The sequence below is a fragment of the Vidua chalybeata genome, unplaced genomic scaffold (assembly GCF_026979565.1).
Source record: "Vidua chalybeata isolate OUT-0048 unplaced genomic scaffold, bVidCha1 merged haplotype W_reject_19, whole genome shotgun sequence".
Lineage (NCBI taxonomy): Eukaryota > Metazoa > Chordata > Aves > Passeriformes > Viduidae > Vidua > Vidua chalybeata.
Window position 1 is genome coordinate 63,668 of NW_026530347.1, and position 18,290 is coordinate 81,957.

Sequence of the window (18,290 nt, forward strand, 5' to 3'; positions counted from 1 at the left end):
CTAGCAAGTTACTAATGATTCAAAGCAGCACATTTCACCTAAATACAAATGGATTCTACCCTGTTAAATGTATCCTGTAAAATACCCTGTTTCAACCCCCGAGCACCCCCTGGGCTGACAGAGACAGAGACTCCCATGAGCACTCTCCTGGCACAGGGTGAGAGGGAGGGAGACCCCCGCAGGAATTCCCTGGAGTGAAAACGATGGAGACCCCATGGGGAATGGCCTGGGGTGACAGGGACAGGGACAACCCATCCAAGCCCCTCCCAAGCATCACCCAGGGCGAGAGGCACAGAGACCCCTCGAGCATCCCCTGGGCACTGGACAAAATAAACTCAGCAGAAATCAAACTTAAGGCTACATAAAGTGCCTTGAGGAATATTTGCTCTTCCCACAAGTCACTTGTGATGGAAATGCAGACAAGTCCCAAACATTAAGAAATCGACAATAGAAGCAATTCTGTGGCAATTCCAAATTTCATCGGTTCCTGCACAGCTCCAGCTCAGCTGCTGGCAGGTTCTGAGAAAAGTGGAAATTTGGCCCAATACAGATTATTAAAATGAAGGGAAAGCTCAGTGTATCTGTCAAAAAGGTGACAGGGACAAAGAAAATAATGATTCTCACATTTGGCAAAGCCCCCAAGCCTGTGAATTTGGGAGTTATTTGGGAATTTAGCTACTTGAGCTGGGCTTCTTGTAGGACTTCTGGCAGCCTTGTTTTCCTCACCTTGTGGTGAATGCTCCTTGTCAGTCTTGCTGATATCATTTGCTCCCTTTCGTCCAGTGATTTGAACAAACTTTTCAAGGAAGGACAACAAAATATTTTCTTTACACTGGCCAGCCACAACAGCCATTTTCCTCATAAGTTCTCCCATAAGTCGCTCAGAGGAAGCTGCGTCCAAGTTTCCTGGAGTTCCTCCAGAAAGAGCCAGAACCTGCTCAGAGGAGGGAACCATGCTGTTGTCAAAGGCACTTGGTGTCAGAGAACAGTGCCCTGAACTCACTGTGCCAAAATAATATCACAATCTGACGCTGTTGAGCAGGACGGGAACAGAGAACTCCAGATCAGAAGGCAAAGAAAATGAACTCTCTCCTTTATTTCAAATGCACCCCTCTATATATAGAGAACATTGAGAAGACTAATTTCATTGGTCTTAGAGTAAAAACACTTCACAGCATTGGTGTGCAGTGAATGACGCACAGAGGCAGAACATATCTATAAACAATGTGAATAACAAGGTAGATTAGAAAATTATTTACATTCTCTCCCCACCTGCTTTCCAGGCTGTCGCCTGGTTAGAAAACCTTTCTCTTTCTCTCTGACTGAGCTGAGAATACCCACAACAATCTGGTTAATAAAATTGTTAGAGAGATGCCTCTGCCCCAATTAAGGTGCTAAGGAGACCGAATCTAAAGTGGATTTTATTGAACAGTAAATATGAGGTAGAGAGAGAGATGGAAGGAAGGAGAAATGGGGGGAGAGCAAGGGAGTGACAGGGACAGAGACCTCCCCTGGGGCAGGGCAAGTGTGACATTGTCCCCTGTGTGTGTGGCCTTCCTGGGGTGGGACTTTTACACCAGAGCCAGTTTGGGTAAGGGGGGTGGTGTTCACCCCCCACCCCGAGCAGGGATTGCCTCACTGTTTCAGGTGACAATGTAAGATGTAACCAAAAGTATGTTTTCAGTCACCATCTTCATGAACTGCTATAAACAGGTGGGGCAGTGTTCTTTATCTCTTCCATGACTCAGCCCTGATAACGCCCTCCAGGGGCCATCTTCTGTTAATGGGCCATTGAGTGTCACTGCAGGACTGATAAAATTACATCATCCCATTGTGGGATGCTCCGCCCAGGGGGAGGAACCAAGCATTCCTACCTGGATATAATCTCACCCTTGCAACACCAGGAGCACCTTGCCTACTGGATTCCCAGAGGACAAGAGCTCCATAACCACCACTGGACCTTCAGAGGAAGACCAGACCTTTCTACAGGATCACTGCTTTGACAGAATCACTTTCATCACTCCAACAGGACTGCAGCCACCATTTCATCAGACGGCTACCACCACCCTGACCAATGGTGTGTCAGGTTATATCCTGACTCTGTCCGTGTAAGCCAGGGTTTCTGTATCATTGCTTTGATTTTAATTTCCTATTAAATTGTAATTCTGGCTTAGCCTCCCCCCCTGGTTTGCCCTCAAACCAGTACAAAACTCAACGTGCTTATCCCTTGTTTTCCTCCCAAAACAGAATTTCCCATCCTCAAACCTTGTCTGGATGGAGGAGAAGGTTGCGAGGAAGAGAAAGGTGCCCCAGGACAACCAGGCACGTGAGGAGGAAGTCAGTGCCCCTTTCTCCTCTCTCCTGCTCCATCTCCCAGCCCAGCATGGCCCCCGGCTGCAGGACAGCCCCGCTGCCGATGCCGTCCTTCCGGGAATGCACTGGGGGGATCTCCTTCCCCTTCCCTCTGGCACGGAGGCAAATCCCATCCTCTCCTTGTCCTTCCTCCCCCAGACCAGGAGCTGAGGATGGAGACCAGGGAGGACAAATCCCCATGGCAGAACCTCGTGGCAGAGGCTGTTTTGAGCGGCTCCATGGCACAGGAATCCAACGGGAAGGAAAAGCCCCAGAGATTCCACAGGAGGAGGGGCTGCAAAGCCAGCCCAGGGTGCTGTGAGGAGGAAAGACCCACCCTGTGCCAGGAAGGTGGGCAGAGCTTCAGCCAGAGCTCGGAGCTGGTGATCCGTGAGCAGCTTCATGATGGGGAGAAGCCCTACAAGTGCCTGGAGTGTGGGAAGAGCTTCAGGCAGAGCTCCGACCTGATCTGCCACCAGGGGATCCACACCGAGGAATGGCCCTACGAGTGTGGGGAGTGTGGGAAGGGCTTCAGCTGCAGATCCAACCTCATCATCCACCGACGCATCCATACTGGGGAGAGGCCCTACGAGTGTCCTGAGTGTCAGAAGAGGTTTCACACCAGCTCAGATCTCCTCTGCCACCAGCGGAGTCACACAGAGGAGAGGCCATTCCACTGCCCTGACTGCGGGAAGAGCTTTAAGCGCAACTCCCACCTCATCAGGCACCGGCGCATCCACACTGGGGAGAGGCCCTGCGAGTGTCCCTAGTGTGGGAAGAACTTCCCCCAGAGCTTTAACTTGACCAGAAAGTAGTGGAGTCACCGGTAAGGGAAGCCCTACAAATGCCCCAACTCCAGGAAGAGCTTCATGCACCGCTCCAGCTTCATCCCCCACTGGAGAACCCAGACTGGGAAGAGCCCTGGTGACCCATGTTCCCTGTGATCCATGCTGGGAAGACACCTGTACCTTCTCCTGCCCCTGCCAATGGCATTATGTGGGAGTGAAGAACATGAGGGTCTGGCCATGGCCCTGTCATGACATTCACTCCCACCTCAGGTCATTGCCAGGGGCAGGAAAGGGACTCTCTCTCTCTGTCCCTGAGGAGAAGGGTGTCCTTTCTAGGCAGAAGGAAATACGTGGCTGGGAAGGGACACTTGGAGGTGATGTAGTTTTCCCTGTAAATAGTTTTTCTTATCCCTTCTGTTATCAATATTGTTTCTGTTCCTGTCTGTTCCTTGTCTCGTTGATATTCCCAGTAAATTGTTCTTATCCCAGCCCAGGATCTTTGCCTTTTGTGCTTTCCATGGGAGGCGGGAGGGCAGTGAGCAGCAGCACGGTTTTGGTGGGAGCAGGAAATTGGGGAATCCCATTCCTGAACCCCAGCCTGTGGAAACCGAGCATCCCAGCTGGTGCCAGCCTTGGTGGCCACAGCAACAGCCTTGGGAGAGGGTCCCTGGCTGGGGCTGTGGGAACCTCTTCACTCTGGTGCCCAGGGACAGGAGTGGAGGGAGCGGCTGCAGCTGAGTCGGGGCAGGCTCGCGTTGGATCTCAGGAAAAGGTTTTTGCCCAGAGGCTGCTGGGGCACTGCCCAGGCTGCCCAGGGAAGGGTGACAGCTCCAGGGCTCTCTGAGCTCCAGCAGCGTTTGGACAGCGCTGCCAGGCCCAGGCTGGCATTGTTGGGGTGTCCTGTGCAGGGCCAGCAGGTGGACTCGAGGATCCTGATGGGTCCCCCCAGCTCAGCCAATTCAGTGGCTCTGGGATCCCATGACCCTGGGGATGGGACTGCCAATGGTTGCCATGGCAACGGGCTCTGGCTCCAGGCCTGAGCTGGTGTCCATGGCAACCACCCTGGCATGGCGTCTCCATGGAGCTGCCCTGGGACTGACCATAGCAACAGTGGATGGTGATGGTTGCCATGGAAACTGACCATAGCAACAGGGGCTGTTGAAGGTTGCCATGGACACTCACCATAGCAACAGGGGCTGGTGATGATGGTTGCCATGGAAACTGTCCATAGCAACAGGGGCTGGTGATGGTTGCCATGGAAACTGACCACAGCAACAGGGGATGTGATGGTTGCCATGGAAACTGACCACAGCAACAGGGGATGGTGATGATGGTTGCCATGGAAACTGTCCATAGCAACAGGGGTTGGTGATGATGACTGCAATGGAAATTGACCGTAGCAACGGGTCCTGGTGATGGTTGCCATGAAGACTGACAATATCAACAGGGACAGTAATGGTTGCCATGGCAACTGACCATAGCAACGCGTCCTGGTGATGGTTGCCATGGAAACTGTCCATAAGAAGAGGGAATGGTGATGGTTGCCATGGAAATTGACCATAGCAACAGGGGATGGTGCTGGTTGCCATGGAAACTGACGTAAGCAATGGGTCCTTGTGATGGTTGTCATGGATACTGACCATAGCAACAGGGGCTGGAGATGATGGTTGCCATGGAAACTGACCAAAGCAACAGGGGCTGGCGATGATGGTTGCCATAGAAACTGACCATAGCAACAGGGGCTGGCGATGATGGTTGTCATGGAAACTGACCATAGCAACAGGGCTGGGTGATGATGGTTGCCATAGCAACTGACCGCAGCAACGTGTCCTGGTGATGCTTACCATGGAAACTGACCATAGCAACAGGGGCTGGTGATGGTTGCCATGGAAACTGACCACAGCAACGGGTCCTGGTGATGGTTGCCATGGAAACTGACCACAGCAACGGGTCCTGGTGATGGTTGCCATGGAAACTGACCATAGCAACTGGGACAGTGATGGTTGCCATGGAAACTGACCATAGCAACAGGGGTTGTTGATGATGGTTGCCATGGAAACTGACCACAGCAACAGGGGCTGGCGATGCTTGCCATGGAAACTGACCACAGCAACAGGGGCTGGTGATGGTTGCCATGGAAACTGACCACAGCAACAGTGGTTGGTGATGGTTGCCATGGAAACTGACCATAGGAACGGGTCCTGGTGATGGTTGCCATGGAAACTGACCATAGCAACAACGGCTGGTGATGATGGTTGCCATGGAAACTGACCAAAGAAACAGGGGATGGCGATGATGGTTGCCATGGAAACTGACCATAGGAACAGGGCTTGGTGATAATGGTTGCCATGGAAACTGACCACAGCAACAGCGGATGGTGATGGTTGCCATGGAAACTGACCATAGGAACAGGGGATGTGACGGTTGCCATGGAAACAGACCATAGCTACAGGGGATGTGATGATGGTTGCCATGGAAACTGACCGTAGCAACAACGGCTGGTGATGATGGTTGCCATGGAAACTGACCAAAGCAACAGGGGCTGGCGATGATGGTTGCCATAGAAACTGACCATAGCAACGGGTCCTGGTGATGGTTGCCATGGAAACTGACCACAGCAACGGGTCCTGGTGATGGTTGCCATGGAAACTGACCATAGCAACAACGGCTGGTGATGATGGTTGCCATGGAAACTGACCGCAGCAACGTGTCCTGGTGATGCTTACCATGGAAACTGACCATAGCAACAGGGGCTGGTGATGGTTGCCATGGAAACTGACCACAGCAACGGGTCCTGGTGATGGTTGCCATGGAAACTGACCACAGCAACGGGTCCTGGTGATGGTTGCCATGGAAACTGACCATAGCAACAACGGCTGGTGATGATGGTTGCCATGGAAACTGACCAAAGAAACAGGGGATGGCGATGATGGTTGCCATGGAAACTGACCATAGAAACAGGGGGTGGTGATGATGGTTGCCATGGAAACTGACCACAGCAACGGGTCCTGGTGATGGTTGCCATGGAAACTGACCACAGCAACGGGTCCTGGTGATGGTTGCCATGGAAACTGACCATAGCAACTGGGACAGTGATGGTTGCCATGGAAACTGACCACAGCAACAGTGGTTGGTGATGGTTGCCATGGAAACTGACCATAGGAACGGGTCCTGGTGATGGTTGCCATGGAAACTGACCATAGCAACAACGGCTGGTGATGATGGTTGCCATGGAAACTGACCAAAGAAACAGGGGATGGCGATGATGGTTGCCATGGAAACTGACCATAGGAACAGGGCTTGGTGATAATGGTTGCCATGGAAACTGACCACAGCAACAGCGGATGGTGATGGTTGCCATGGAAACTGACCATAGGAACAGGATGTGACGGTTGCCATGGAAACTGACCATAGCTGCAGGGGATGTGATTATGGGGTCCATGGAAACTGACCATAGCAACACGGGTCCTGGAGATGGTTGCCATGGAAACTGACCATAGGAACAGGGGATGTGACGGTTGCCATGGAAACAGACCATAGCTACAGGGGATGTGATGATGGTTGCCATGGAAACTGACCGTAGCAACAGGGGCTGGTGATGATGGTTGCCATGGAAACTGACCATAGCAACGGGTCCGGTGATGGTTGCCATGGGAGCTGACCATAGCAACAACGGCTGGTGATGATGGTTGCCATGGAAACTGACCAAAGAAACAGGGGATGGCGATGATGGTTGCCATGGAAACTGACCATAGGAACAGGGCTTGGTGATAATGGTTGCCATGGAAACTGACCACAGCAACAGCGGATGGTGATGGTTGCCATGGAAACTGACCATAGAAACAGGGGGTGGTGAGGGCTGCCATGGAGACTGACCATAGCAATGGGTCCTGGTGATGGTTGCCATGGAAATCGACCATAGCAACAGGGGCTGGTGATGATGGTTGCCATTGGATATGACCATAGCAACAGGGACCTGGTGATGTTTGCCATGGAAACTGACCACCGCGACAGGGGTTGGTGATGATGCTTGCTATGGAAATTGACCACAGCAACGTGTCCTGGTGATGGTTGCCATGGAAACTGACCGTAGGAACAAGGGCTGTTGATGATGGTTGCCATGGAAACTGACCATAGCAACAGGGGTTGGTGATGATGGTTGCCATGGAAACTGACCACAGCAACGGGTCCTGGTGATTGTTGCCATGGAGACTGACCATAGCAATGAGTCCTACTGGTGGTTGCCATGGAAACTGACCGTAGCAACAAGTCCTGGTGATGGTTGCCATGGAAACTGACCACCGCGACAGGCGTTGGTGATGATGCTTGCTATGGAAATTGACCACAGCAACGTGTCCTGGTGATGGTTGCCATGGAAAATGACCATTGCAACAGGTGCTGGTGATGATGATTGCCATGGAAACTGACCATAGCAACAGGGGCTGGTGATGGTTGTCATAGAAACTGACATAGCAACAGGGGCTTGTGATGATGGTTGCCATGGAAACTGACCGTATCAACAGGGACGGGTGATGGTTGCCATGGAAAATGACGATAGCCACAGGGGCTGTTGATGATGGTTGCCATGGAAACTTACCATAGCAACAGGGGCTGGTGATGGTTGCCAAGGAGACTGACCATAGGAACAAGGGGTGGTGATGATGGTTGCCATGGAAACTGACCATAGCAAGGGGGTTGGTGATGGTGGTTGCCATGGAAACTGACCATCGCAACAGGAAATGTGAGTGTTGCCATGGAAACTGACCATAGCAATGAGTCCTGGTGCTGGTTGCAATGGAAACTGACCATAGCAACAGGGGCTGGTGATGGTTGCCATGGAAGCAGACCACAGCCACAGAGACTGGTGATGATGGTTGCCATGGAAACTTCCCATAGCAACAGGGGCTGGCGATGGTTGTCATGGAAACTGACCAGAGCAACAGGGCCAGGTGATGGTTGCCATGGAAACTGACCATAACAACATGGGCTGGTGATGATGGTTGCCATGGAAACTGACCACATCAACGTGTCCTGCTGATGGTTGCCATGGAAACTGACGATTGCAACAGGTGCAGGTGATGATGGTTGCCATGGAAACTGACCATAGCAACAGGGGCTGGTGATGGTTGTCATGGAAACTGACCACAGCAACAGGGGTAGGTGATGGTTGCCATGGAAACTGACCATATCAACAGGGACGGGTGATGGTTGCCATGGAAACTGACGATAACCACAGGGGCTGTTGATGATGGTTGCCATGGAAACTGACCATAACAACATGGGCTGGTGATGATGGTCGCCATGGAAACTGACCATAGCAACAGGGGCTGGTGATGGTTGCCAAGGAGACTGACCATAGGAAAAAGGGCTGGTGATGATGGTTGCCATGGAAACTGACCATAGCAACAGGGGTTGGTGATGGCGGTTGCCATGGAAACTGACCATAGCAACGGGTCCTGGTGATGGTTGCCATGGAAACTGACCATAGCAACGGGGGCCGGTGGTGGTTGTCATGGAAACTGACCACATTAACATGGGCTGGTGATGGTTGCCATGGAAACTGAACATAGCAACAGGGACTGGTCATGGTTGCCATGGAAACTGACCACAGCAACGGGTCCTCGTGATGGTTGCCATGCAGACTGACCATAGCAATGAGTCCTGGTGCTGGTTGCCATGGAAACTGACCATCGCTACAGGGGATGTGATGGTTGCCATGGAAACTGACCATAGCAACAGGGGATGTTGATTGTTGCCATGCAAACTCACCATAGCAACAGGGGCTGGTGTTGATTGTTGCCATGGAAACTTAGCACAGAAACGGGTCCTGGAGATGGTTGCCATGGAGACTGACCATAGCAACAGGGGCTGGTGATGTTTGCCATGGAAATTGACCATAGGAACAAGGGCTGGTGATGATGGTTGCCATGGACCTGACCATAGCGCAGGGGCTGGTGATGATGGTTGCCATGGAAACTTACTACAGCAACGGTTCCTGGTGATGGTTGCCATGGAGGCTGACGATAGCAACAGGGGATGTGATGGTTGCCATGGAAACTGACCATAGCAACAGGGGCTGTTGATGATGGTTGCCATGGAAACTGACCATAGGGACAGTGGCTGGTGATGATGGTTGCCATGGAAACTGACCATAGAAAGAGGGGCTGATGATGATACCTGCCATGGAAACTGACCATAAGAACAGGGCTTGGTGATGATAATTGCCATGGAATCTTCCCATGGCAACAGGGGCTGGTGATGGTTGCCATGGAAACTGACCATAGCAACAGGTCCTGGTGATGGTTGCCATGGAAACTGACCATAGCAACAGGGGCTGGTGATGGTTACCATGGAAACTGACCATAGCAACAGAGACTGGTGATGATGGTTGCCACAGAAACTGACCATAACAAAACGGGATGCGATGGTTGCCATGGAAACTGACCACAGCAACAGGGGATGGTGATGATGGTTGCCATGGAAACTGACCGCAGCAACATGTTGTCATGATGGTTGCCATGGAAACTGACCATATCAACTGGTCCTGGTGATGGTTGCCATGGAAACTGACCATAGCAACAGGGGATGTGATGGTTGCCATGGAAACTGAACACAGCAACAGGGGCTGGTGATGATGATTGCCATGGAAACTGACCATAGCAACTTAGACAGTGATGGTTCCCATGGAAACTGACCATAACAACAGGGGTTGTTGAGGGTGGTTGTCATGGAAACTGATCACAGCAGCAGGGGTTGGTGAGGCTTGCCATGGAAACTGACCATATCAAAAAGGACGAGTGATGGTTGCCATGGAAACTGACCATAGCAACAGGGGCTGTTGATGATGGTTGCCATGGAAACTGACCATAACAACATGGGCTGGTGATGATGGTTGCCATGGAAACTGACCACAGAAACAGGGGTTGCTGATGATGGTTGCCATGGAAACTTACCATAGCAACACGGGCTGGTGATGATGGTTGCCATGGAAACTGACCATAGCAACAGGGGTTGGTGATGGTTGCCATTGAAACTGACCATAGCCACAGGGGCTGGTTATGATGGTTGCCATGGAAACTGACCATATCAACAGGGGATGTGACGGCTGCCATGGAAACTGAGCATATTAAAAGGGGATGCGATGGTTGCCATGGAAACTGACCATAGCAACAGGGACTGTTGATGGTTGCTATGGAAATTGACCACAGCAACGTGTCCTGGTGATGGTTGCCATGGAAACTGACCACAGCAACGGGTCCTGGTGATTGTTGCCATGGAGACTCACTATAACAATGAGTCCTGGTTGTGGTTGCCATGGAAACTGACCGTAGCAACAAGTCCTGGTAATGGTTGCCATGGAAACTGACCACAGCAACGGGTCCTGGTGATGTTTGCCATGGAAACGGAACATAGGAACAGGTCCTGGTGATGGTTGCCATGGAAACTGACCATAGCAACAGGGGCAGGTGATGATGGTTGCCATGGAAACTGACCATAGCAAGAGGGGCTGGTGATGGTTGCCATGGAAACTGACCACAGCAACGGGTCCTGGTGATGGTTGCCATGGAAACTGACGACAGCAACAGGGGCTGGTGATGATGGTTGCCATGGAGACTGACCATAGCAAAGAGTCCTGGTGCTGGTTACCATGGAAACTGACCATACAAACAGGGGTTGTTGACGGTGGTTGTCATGGAAAGTGACCACAGCAGCAGGGGTTGCTGATGATGGTTGCCATGGAAACTTACCATAGCAAGAGGGGCTGGTGATGATGGTTGCCATGGAAACTGACCACAGCAACAGGGGTTACTGATGATGGTTGCCATGGAAATGACCACAGCAACGGGTCCTGGTGATGGCTGCCATGTAGACTGACCATTGGAATGAGTCCTGGTTGTGGTTACCATGTAAACTGACCATAGCAAAAGGTCCTGGTGATGGTTGCCATGGAAACTGACCATAGCAACAGGGGCTGGTGATGGTTGCCATGGAAACTGGCCACAGCAAAATGGGGTGGTGATGGTTGTCATGGAAACTGACCACAGCAGCAGGGACAGTGATGGTTGCCATGGAAACTGACCCTAGGAACAAGGGCTGGTGATGATGGTTGCCATAGAAACTGACGGCAGCAACGGATTCTGGTGATGCTTGCCATTGAAACTGACCATAGCAAAAGGGGCTGGTGATGGTTGCCATGGAAACTGACCATAGCAACTGGTCCTGGTGATGGTTGCCATGGAAACTGTCCATAAGAAGAGGGAATGGTGATGGTTGCCATGGAAATTGACCATAGCAACAGGGGATGGTGCTGGTTGCCATGGAAACTGACGTAAGCAATGGGTCCTTGTGATGGTTGTCATGGATACTGACCATAGCAACAGGGGCTGGAGATGATGGTTGCCATGGAAACTGACCAAAGCAACAGGGGCTGGCGATGATGGTTGCCATAGAAACTGACCATAGCAACAGGGGCTGGCGATGATGGTTGTCATGGAAACTGACCATAGCAACAGGGCTTGGTGATGATGGTTGCCATAGCAACTGACCGCAGCAACGTGTCCTGGTGATGCTTACCATGGAAACTGACCATAGCAACAGGGGCTGGTGATGGTTGCCATGGAAACTGACCACAGCAACGGGTCCTGGTGATGGTTGCCATGGAAACTGACCACAGCAACGGGTCCTGGTGATGGTTGCCATGGAAACTGACCATAGCAACTGGGACAGTGATGGTTGCCATGGAAACTGACCATAGCAACAGGGGTTGTTGATGATGGTTGCCATGGAAAGTGACCACAGCAACAGGGGCTGGCGATGCTTGCCATGGAAACTGACCACAGCAACAGGGGCTGGTGATGGTTGCCATGGAAACTGACCACAGCAACAGTGGTTGGTGATGGTTGCCATGGAAACTGACCATAGGAACGGGTCCTGGTGATGGTTGCCATGGAAACTGACCATAGCAACAACGGCTGGTGATGATGGTTGCCATGGAAACTGACCAAAGAAACAGGGGATGGCGATGATGGTTGCCATGGAAACTGACCATAGGAACAGGGCTTGGTGATAATGGTTGCCATGGAAACTGACCACAGCAACAGCGGATGGTGATGGTTGCCATGGAAACTGACCATAGGAACAGGATGTGACGGTTGCCATGGAAACTGACCATAGCTGCAGGGGATGTGATTATGGGGTCCATGGAAACTGACCATAGCAACACGGGTCCTGGAGATGGTTGCCATGGAAACTGACCATAGGAACAGGGGATGTGACGGTTGCCATGGAAACAGACCATAGCTACAGGGGATGTGATGATGGTTGCCATGGAAACTGACCGTAGCAACAGGGGCTGGTGATGATGGTTGCCATGGAAACTGACCATAGCAACGGGTCCGGTGATGGTTGCCATGGGAACTGACCATAGCAACAACGGCTGGTGATGATGGTTGCCATGGAAACTGACCAAAGAAACAGGGGATGGCGATGATGGTTGCCATGGAAACTGACCATAGGAACAGGGCTTGGTGATAATGGTTGCCATGGAAACTGACCACAGCAACAGCGGATGGTGATGGTTGCCATGGAAACTGACCATAGAAACAGGGGGTGGTGATGATGGTTGCCATGGAAACTGACCACAGCAACGGGTCCTGCTGGTGGTTGCCATGGAAACTGACCACAGCAAAAGGGGCTGGTGACGGTTGCCATGGAAACTGACCTTAGCAACGGGTCCTCGTGATGGTGTCCATGGAAACTGACCATAGCAACAGGGGCTGGTGATGATGGTTGCCATGGAAACTGACCATAGGAACAGGGGATGCGATGGTTGCCATGGAAAGTGAACATAGCAACGGGTCCTGATGCTGGTTGCCATGGAAACTGACCATAGCAACCTGGGGTGATGATGGTTGCCATGGAAACTGATCATAGCAACAGGGGATGTGATGGTTGCCATGGAAACTGACCATAAAAACAGGGGTTGTTGATGATGGTTGCCATGGAAATTGACCATAGCAATGGGTCCTGGTGATGTTTGCCTGCTAAGGATCAGATTTGTCACAGGCCCTCAGAGGGGTTCCATGGGGATTTTCCAAGAGTCTCCAGGCTGTTCTGGAGCTGGAATGTCACAGGCAGAGACAGGGGCTCCATGGAGATCTCCCAGGATTTTCTAGTGATGGTCAAGAGCCGTGTGGTCAGAGGCAGTCACAGTCATTCCATGGTGACATCCCAGGGCACCTTGGGCTGCTCAGGCACCGATCTGTCACAGGCACTCACGGGGGCTCCACGGTGACATCCCAGGAGTCCGCAGGCTGCCAAAGAGCCAGGATGGCACAGGCAATCACAGGGGTTCCCGACATGGGCAGAGTGGGTGCTTCAGGCAAAAGCTTTATTTCTTTATTGGAGAAACTCCTGCTGAGTCATGAGGTGGAGAAATGACACCCAGCAGCCACCATGCTGCCTCAAACCACTGCAGGACCCGAGAGAGGAGACTGGGAGTGACTGGATCCAATCCCGGCCCCACAATTTGTCAAAGGTGTAAAAGATTGGACAGGTAGAATAGGACCTTAATGCAATTTGTCCCACAGGATTAATGATGGAATAATAGAAATATTTATATAAATACAGCTCTGATTGATTCTGATCATGATTAGACAGAAGGATCTTAACCAGAGTTATTTACTCCACAGTCCAGAAGCTATAACAATTATTCTAATATAGTGCTCTGGGAACCAATTTTGAAGTCAACAGGGCCTTGCTGAAGTTCTTTGAGCCCAGTGCAGGCAGAGCCTCCTGCTCCAGCAGGAACTGCCTTTCCTGTGCCAGGAGCAGGGCAGGTCCCGCCGCAGGAAAAGCCCCAGGCCAGCCCCAGCCCAGGGAAGGCCTCGGGCACAAGGGCAGAGTGCCGTGCTGGGAGCTGTGCCAGGGAGAGCCTGAGGCACCAAAGGCACCTTGGCAGCAGCAGCTGCTCTCAGGGCATGGCCAGAAGCCTCCCTTGGCAAGCCAGCCTGGTGGCCAGCACTGCAGAGCTGCTGCCTCAGGGCTCATTTCTGGCTGGGCTCTGGAAAGCCACTTCTGCTCCAGGAGCCTGACAGGGAAGCCATTGGCCCCAGCACCTTGGGGACAAGATCTTAATGACAAAACTCTTCATGCCAGCAGAAACAAGGCAGGGGCAGAGGAAAGGGGAGAGCCAGGCCCAGGGGACAGGGCTGCAATGGTGATGGCTGTGAGGTCACAGCCCCTGCAGCAGCCTGGCTGCCCTCAGCAGACATTCTGGCCAGAAGCGCTGTGAGGGCACCCAGCACATCAGAGAACCCACACAACAGGAATTCCATCCTTGGGGAGGGGACGGGGTTTCCCTGGGTCAGGTTGCACAAAGCTCCTGCTCTTGGAGCATTCCTGGGATGAGGCATCCACTTCTCTGGAAAAACAGTTGCAGTTTTCTGCCACTCTCATCATTGAAAAATATTTCCTCCTTCTAACAAATGAAAATCAACCTTCATTCAGTTTAGAGATATTGACTCTTCTTCTGTCACTGCAAGTTCTGGGAGAAAATAACTTTGATCACAGTTTCTGTTTTCATAGCCCTTGGAGAGGACCCAAAAATCTCCCAAGATGGGGTTTGGAGGCCTCATCACATAATCAGCAGGTAGAGGCTGCGGGTTCTGGGCTCAGTGGTGTGGAGACTGAGGACAGAACAAGAGAAGCCTGGGAGGGATTGAAGGGTGGTTTCAGAGAGGCTGGAGCTTTTCTTCATAGAGGACATAAGCATGAGAAGGAAATAAAGACTCCAAGTACAGCTGGGGCGGCCCAGACTGGACACCAGGAGAAAGGAATTTCCCTCCCAGGGCAGGGCTGTGGTGCAACACGTCCCCAGAAGGAGCCGGGAGCAGCCCAAGGCTTTGTGTGGCCAGGCAGGGGCAGGCAGGAGGCAGAGCTGTCAGCAAAGGAAGGGGCCAGCCAGGTGGGGCAGCCGGGGGATGAGGACAGCCGGCAGGGACAGAGGTGCAGGGCAGGGACACCGTAGGACAGCCTGGGCTGCAGAGGGCACAGGCATGTGCAGCAGCTGCAAGGCCCTGACAGAGCCAACCTGTGCAGCACTTTGGCCGTGGCTGCTGGCCCTGGCTCCAGGAGGGGACAAGTGACCCTTGCAGCCCTGGGGCCTCATTGCCTCCTTGTCCCTGCTCAGCAGTCACACACAGACACACAAACAGAAATTTAGAATAGGCAGGAAACAAACATGGATGAAGAAGATTGAGTAGGATAGGAGAGACTGTGGAGATCAGGTACCAGGACCAGCCAGCAAAGTCCACTGAGAATCCCCTTCTCCCCATGCAATCCTGGAATGGTTTGGATGGGAAGAGCTCTGCAGTGCTCATCTCATCCAAACCCTGCGATGAGCAGGGACATCTTTCAGCAGATCAGGTTGTTCAGAGCCCTGTCCCAGCTGGACTTGAATGTTTCCAGGGATGGGGCATTGACCACCTCCCTGGGAACCTGTACTGCTTTATCACCAACCTCATCATCAAAAATTTCCTCCTTATCTCTTCTTATCTGAACCTCCCTTCCTTTAGTTTAAAACCACTCCCCTTTGTCCTGTTGTGACAGGCCCTACTAAAACCTTTGTCCACCCTTGTCTTTCCAATGAGCCGGGTTTCCATGGCAACTGCCAGGACAGGTGACCCAGGTGTCACAGCCAGTGAGGGTTGCCATGGAAACAGTGCCCAGCACGGCCCCTTTCTGTCTGGCTGACCTGGCCTTTGGCCCTGGCGTTTGCTGCTGGTTCCGTGGCGCCTGAGCGGCCAGCGCGGCACAGGGCAGGTGGCCGTGGCACAAAGCCCCAGCACGGGATCCCCTCTGGCTCTGGGCAGTGACAGCAGCCCTGAGCAAGGGGCCCAGGGCAGGTTTCCATGGCAACCAACCATCACAACGCCTCCAGGCCTTGGTTGCCGTGGCACCAAACTAAGGAACGGGTCACTGTGGCCGTGGCCATGGCACCTGGCGGCAGCAACGAGTGTCACTGCAATTGTACCTCCTTGGAGGCAGCTTGGTCTTGGCACACCCTTGAGGAGGGTGTCTGTTTTTAGTGGGCAACTTGGGAGATTTAGATTGCTTAAAAAAAGAAGAAGAAAACCCTTCTTTGGCTGTGTGCAGTGAGTTCTCCAAGCAAGGCAGGCCCCAGATGAGGAAGGAGAGGCAAGATGGGTTGGGGAATGTGGAGCAAGGTTGTCCCCACTGGGTCGCATCTCAAGGCACAGCTTCTCTGAGCAGGCCAGACCTTCTTAAGAGAATCTCTGGATTACTATGAATCACTGAATACTGCAATCACCTCTGCTAGAAAGAGAACAGTAATGAAATATACCCTTTAAAATAGGAATAAATATTTCTTAGAAGCTCTTTGAAATAATTCTCCATAACTGTAGTAGGAAAACTTACTGATGAACTGCACCAGGCCTGAGGGAAATCAAGGCAGAGCCATGGCTTATCCGGACTTGCTTGATCCTAATGAGCCCCATGGAGCCCTCATTTGGAGCTGAGCCCTGGAACCTCAGGGCCTCAGAGGAGATTGCACAAACCTTTCCAGGAGTCCAAGGGACTTTCCAGTTCCAGGACCCCAAAGGGTCTCAAAGCATAAATGGGAACCACTGAGATCCATTCCCAATACAGGCTCCTGATGGACTCCTTGGAGGAGAGAACTGGAGGCCAGGATGGCACAAAAACCTCTCAAGAGATTCAAAATGGCACAAAAAACCTCTCAGTGTGGAAAGGAAAATCCAAAGAACCTTAAAAATCTTGAGTATCTCAAAGCATTACTGAGCCCCACTGAGTGTCAGTACAAAGTTCTCAAGGGACTCATTAAAGCAGATAATTGGGGCCACGATTGCACAAACCTCTCACAGAGTCTGCATCTAAAGGGAAACACCAAGTACCTTAAAATAACTGAGTACCTTGAAGCATTAATGAGTCCCACTGAGTGTTGTTCCTGACAAAACCTCTCCAGGGACTAATTACAGCAGATAATTGGAGGCCACGATTGCACAAAGCTCTCAGAGACTCCAAGGCAAAAGCCAAAGCCAAAGTCCTTTGAAAAACCTGCAGTACCTGGGAGCATTGTGGAGCCCCCAGGGCCATTCCTGAGCAAGGCTCCCCAGGGACTCCTTCCAGCAGATCCTTGAGGCCACTGGGATGTGGGCTAGGGGGGGATGCTGAGGGCAGGACAAGGGGCTGACAGTGGCCAGCCTGGCTGGGGCTGTGCCAGGAGGCCCCAGTGCCTCAGGACAAGGTGTCTCCTCACAGCCCTCGGTGGCACAGACACTGCTGTGCCCCGGGGCACCCAGACTGGGCTTCTCCTGGGCACTGCCAGCCCTGCCAGGGCCCTTGGCCATGTCCAGCACAGCTTGTCCTGCATGTCCCACAGCTGCTGCTGTGTCCCTGCAGGCTGCACACTCCCATCTCGCTGCCCCCTGCTCTGCCCTGCATTTCCCTTTCCCTTCTCCCTGATATCTAGTGTTGGAACATCTGAGAAGGGTTCAAAGCTGTACCGGGATGGTTTAGACTGGACAGGAGAAAGGGTTTCTTTACTGAGAGGGTGGTCAAGCACTGGAACAGGCTCCCTGGAGAGGTGGCTGATGCCCCAAGCCTGTCCGTGTTTAAGAGGCATTTGGACAGTGCCCTAATGCCTGCTTTAATTTTTGGTGACCCTGGAGGGGTCGGGCAGTTGGACCAGACCCTCATTCTGGTCTGAACTGCAGATCATTCCCAGCGGGACTATCCTGGTCCAGTCTGTCCCATTCCATAGTCATACCTGTGCACGGATCCCTGCACAGCTGTGCTCGGACACTCGTCTGCTCAGCAGCTTCCCCTGGATTCCAGTCTCACAGCTGAGGCATTTGGGCATCTGAGCCCTGAGCCCACAGCCCCCTTCCAGGTGCTGGTGCAGACCAGACACACCCCACACCCCCAGACCCCTAAGTCCAGTCCCTCCGGTCACTCCGTGGCCAGCACCGTTGGCAGGTGGGCTCTTTGGTGCCCTCCCCCAACTGCTGCCCTCACACCCCCAGGCTCCCATGCTCAGGCAGAACAGAGATTTGCTCACACAGGGGGAGAATTCAAGTTTAATGAGAAGACAGGACAGACTGCTCTGCTTGG

The 18,290-nt window shown here is 52.5% G+C and overlaps 1 protein-coding gene across 1 annotated transcript; it reads left to right on the plus strand.

Annotated features, from left to right (window-relative positions):
• Nucleotides 1–2,274: 2,274 nt before the first annotated feature.
• LOC128783139 (zinc finger protein 586-like) lies at nt 2,275–3,122 on the plus strand. Its single transcript, XM_053933730.1, has 2 exons — nt 2,275–2,326; nt 2,704–3,122. Exons 1-2 carry the CDS (start codon nt 2,275–2,277, stop codon nt 3,120–3,122), a joined length of 471 nt encoding a protein of 156 aa, XP_053789705.1.
• The last annotated feature ends 15,168 nt before the right edge of the window (nt 3,123–18,290 follow it).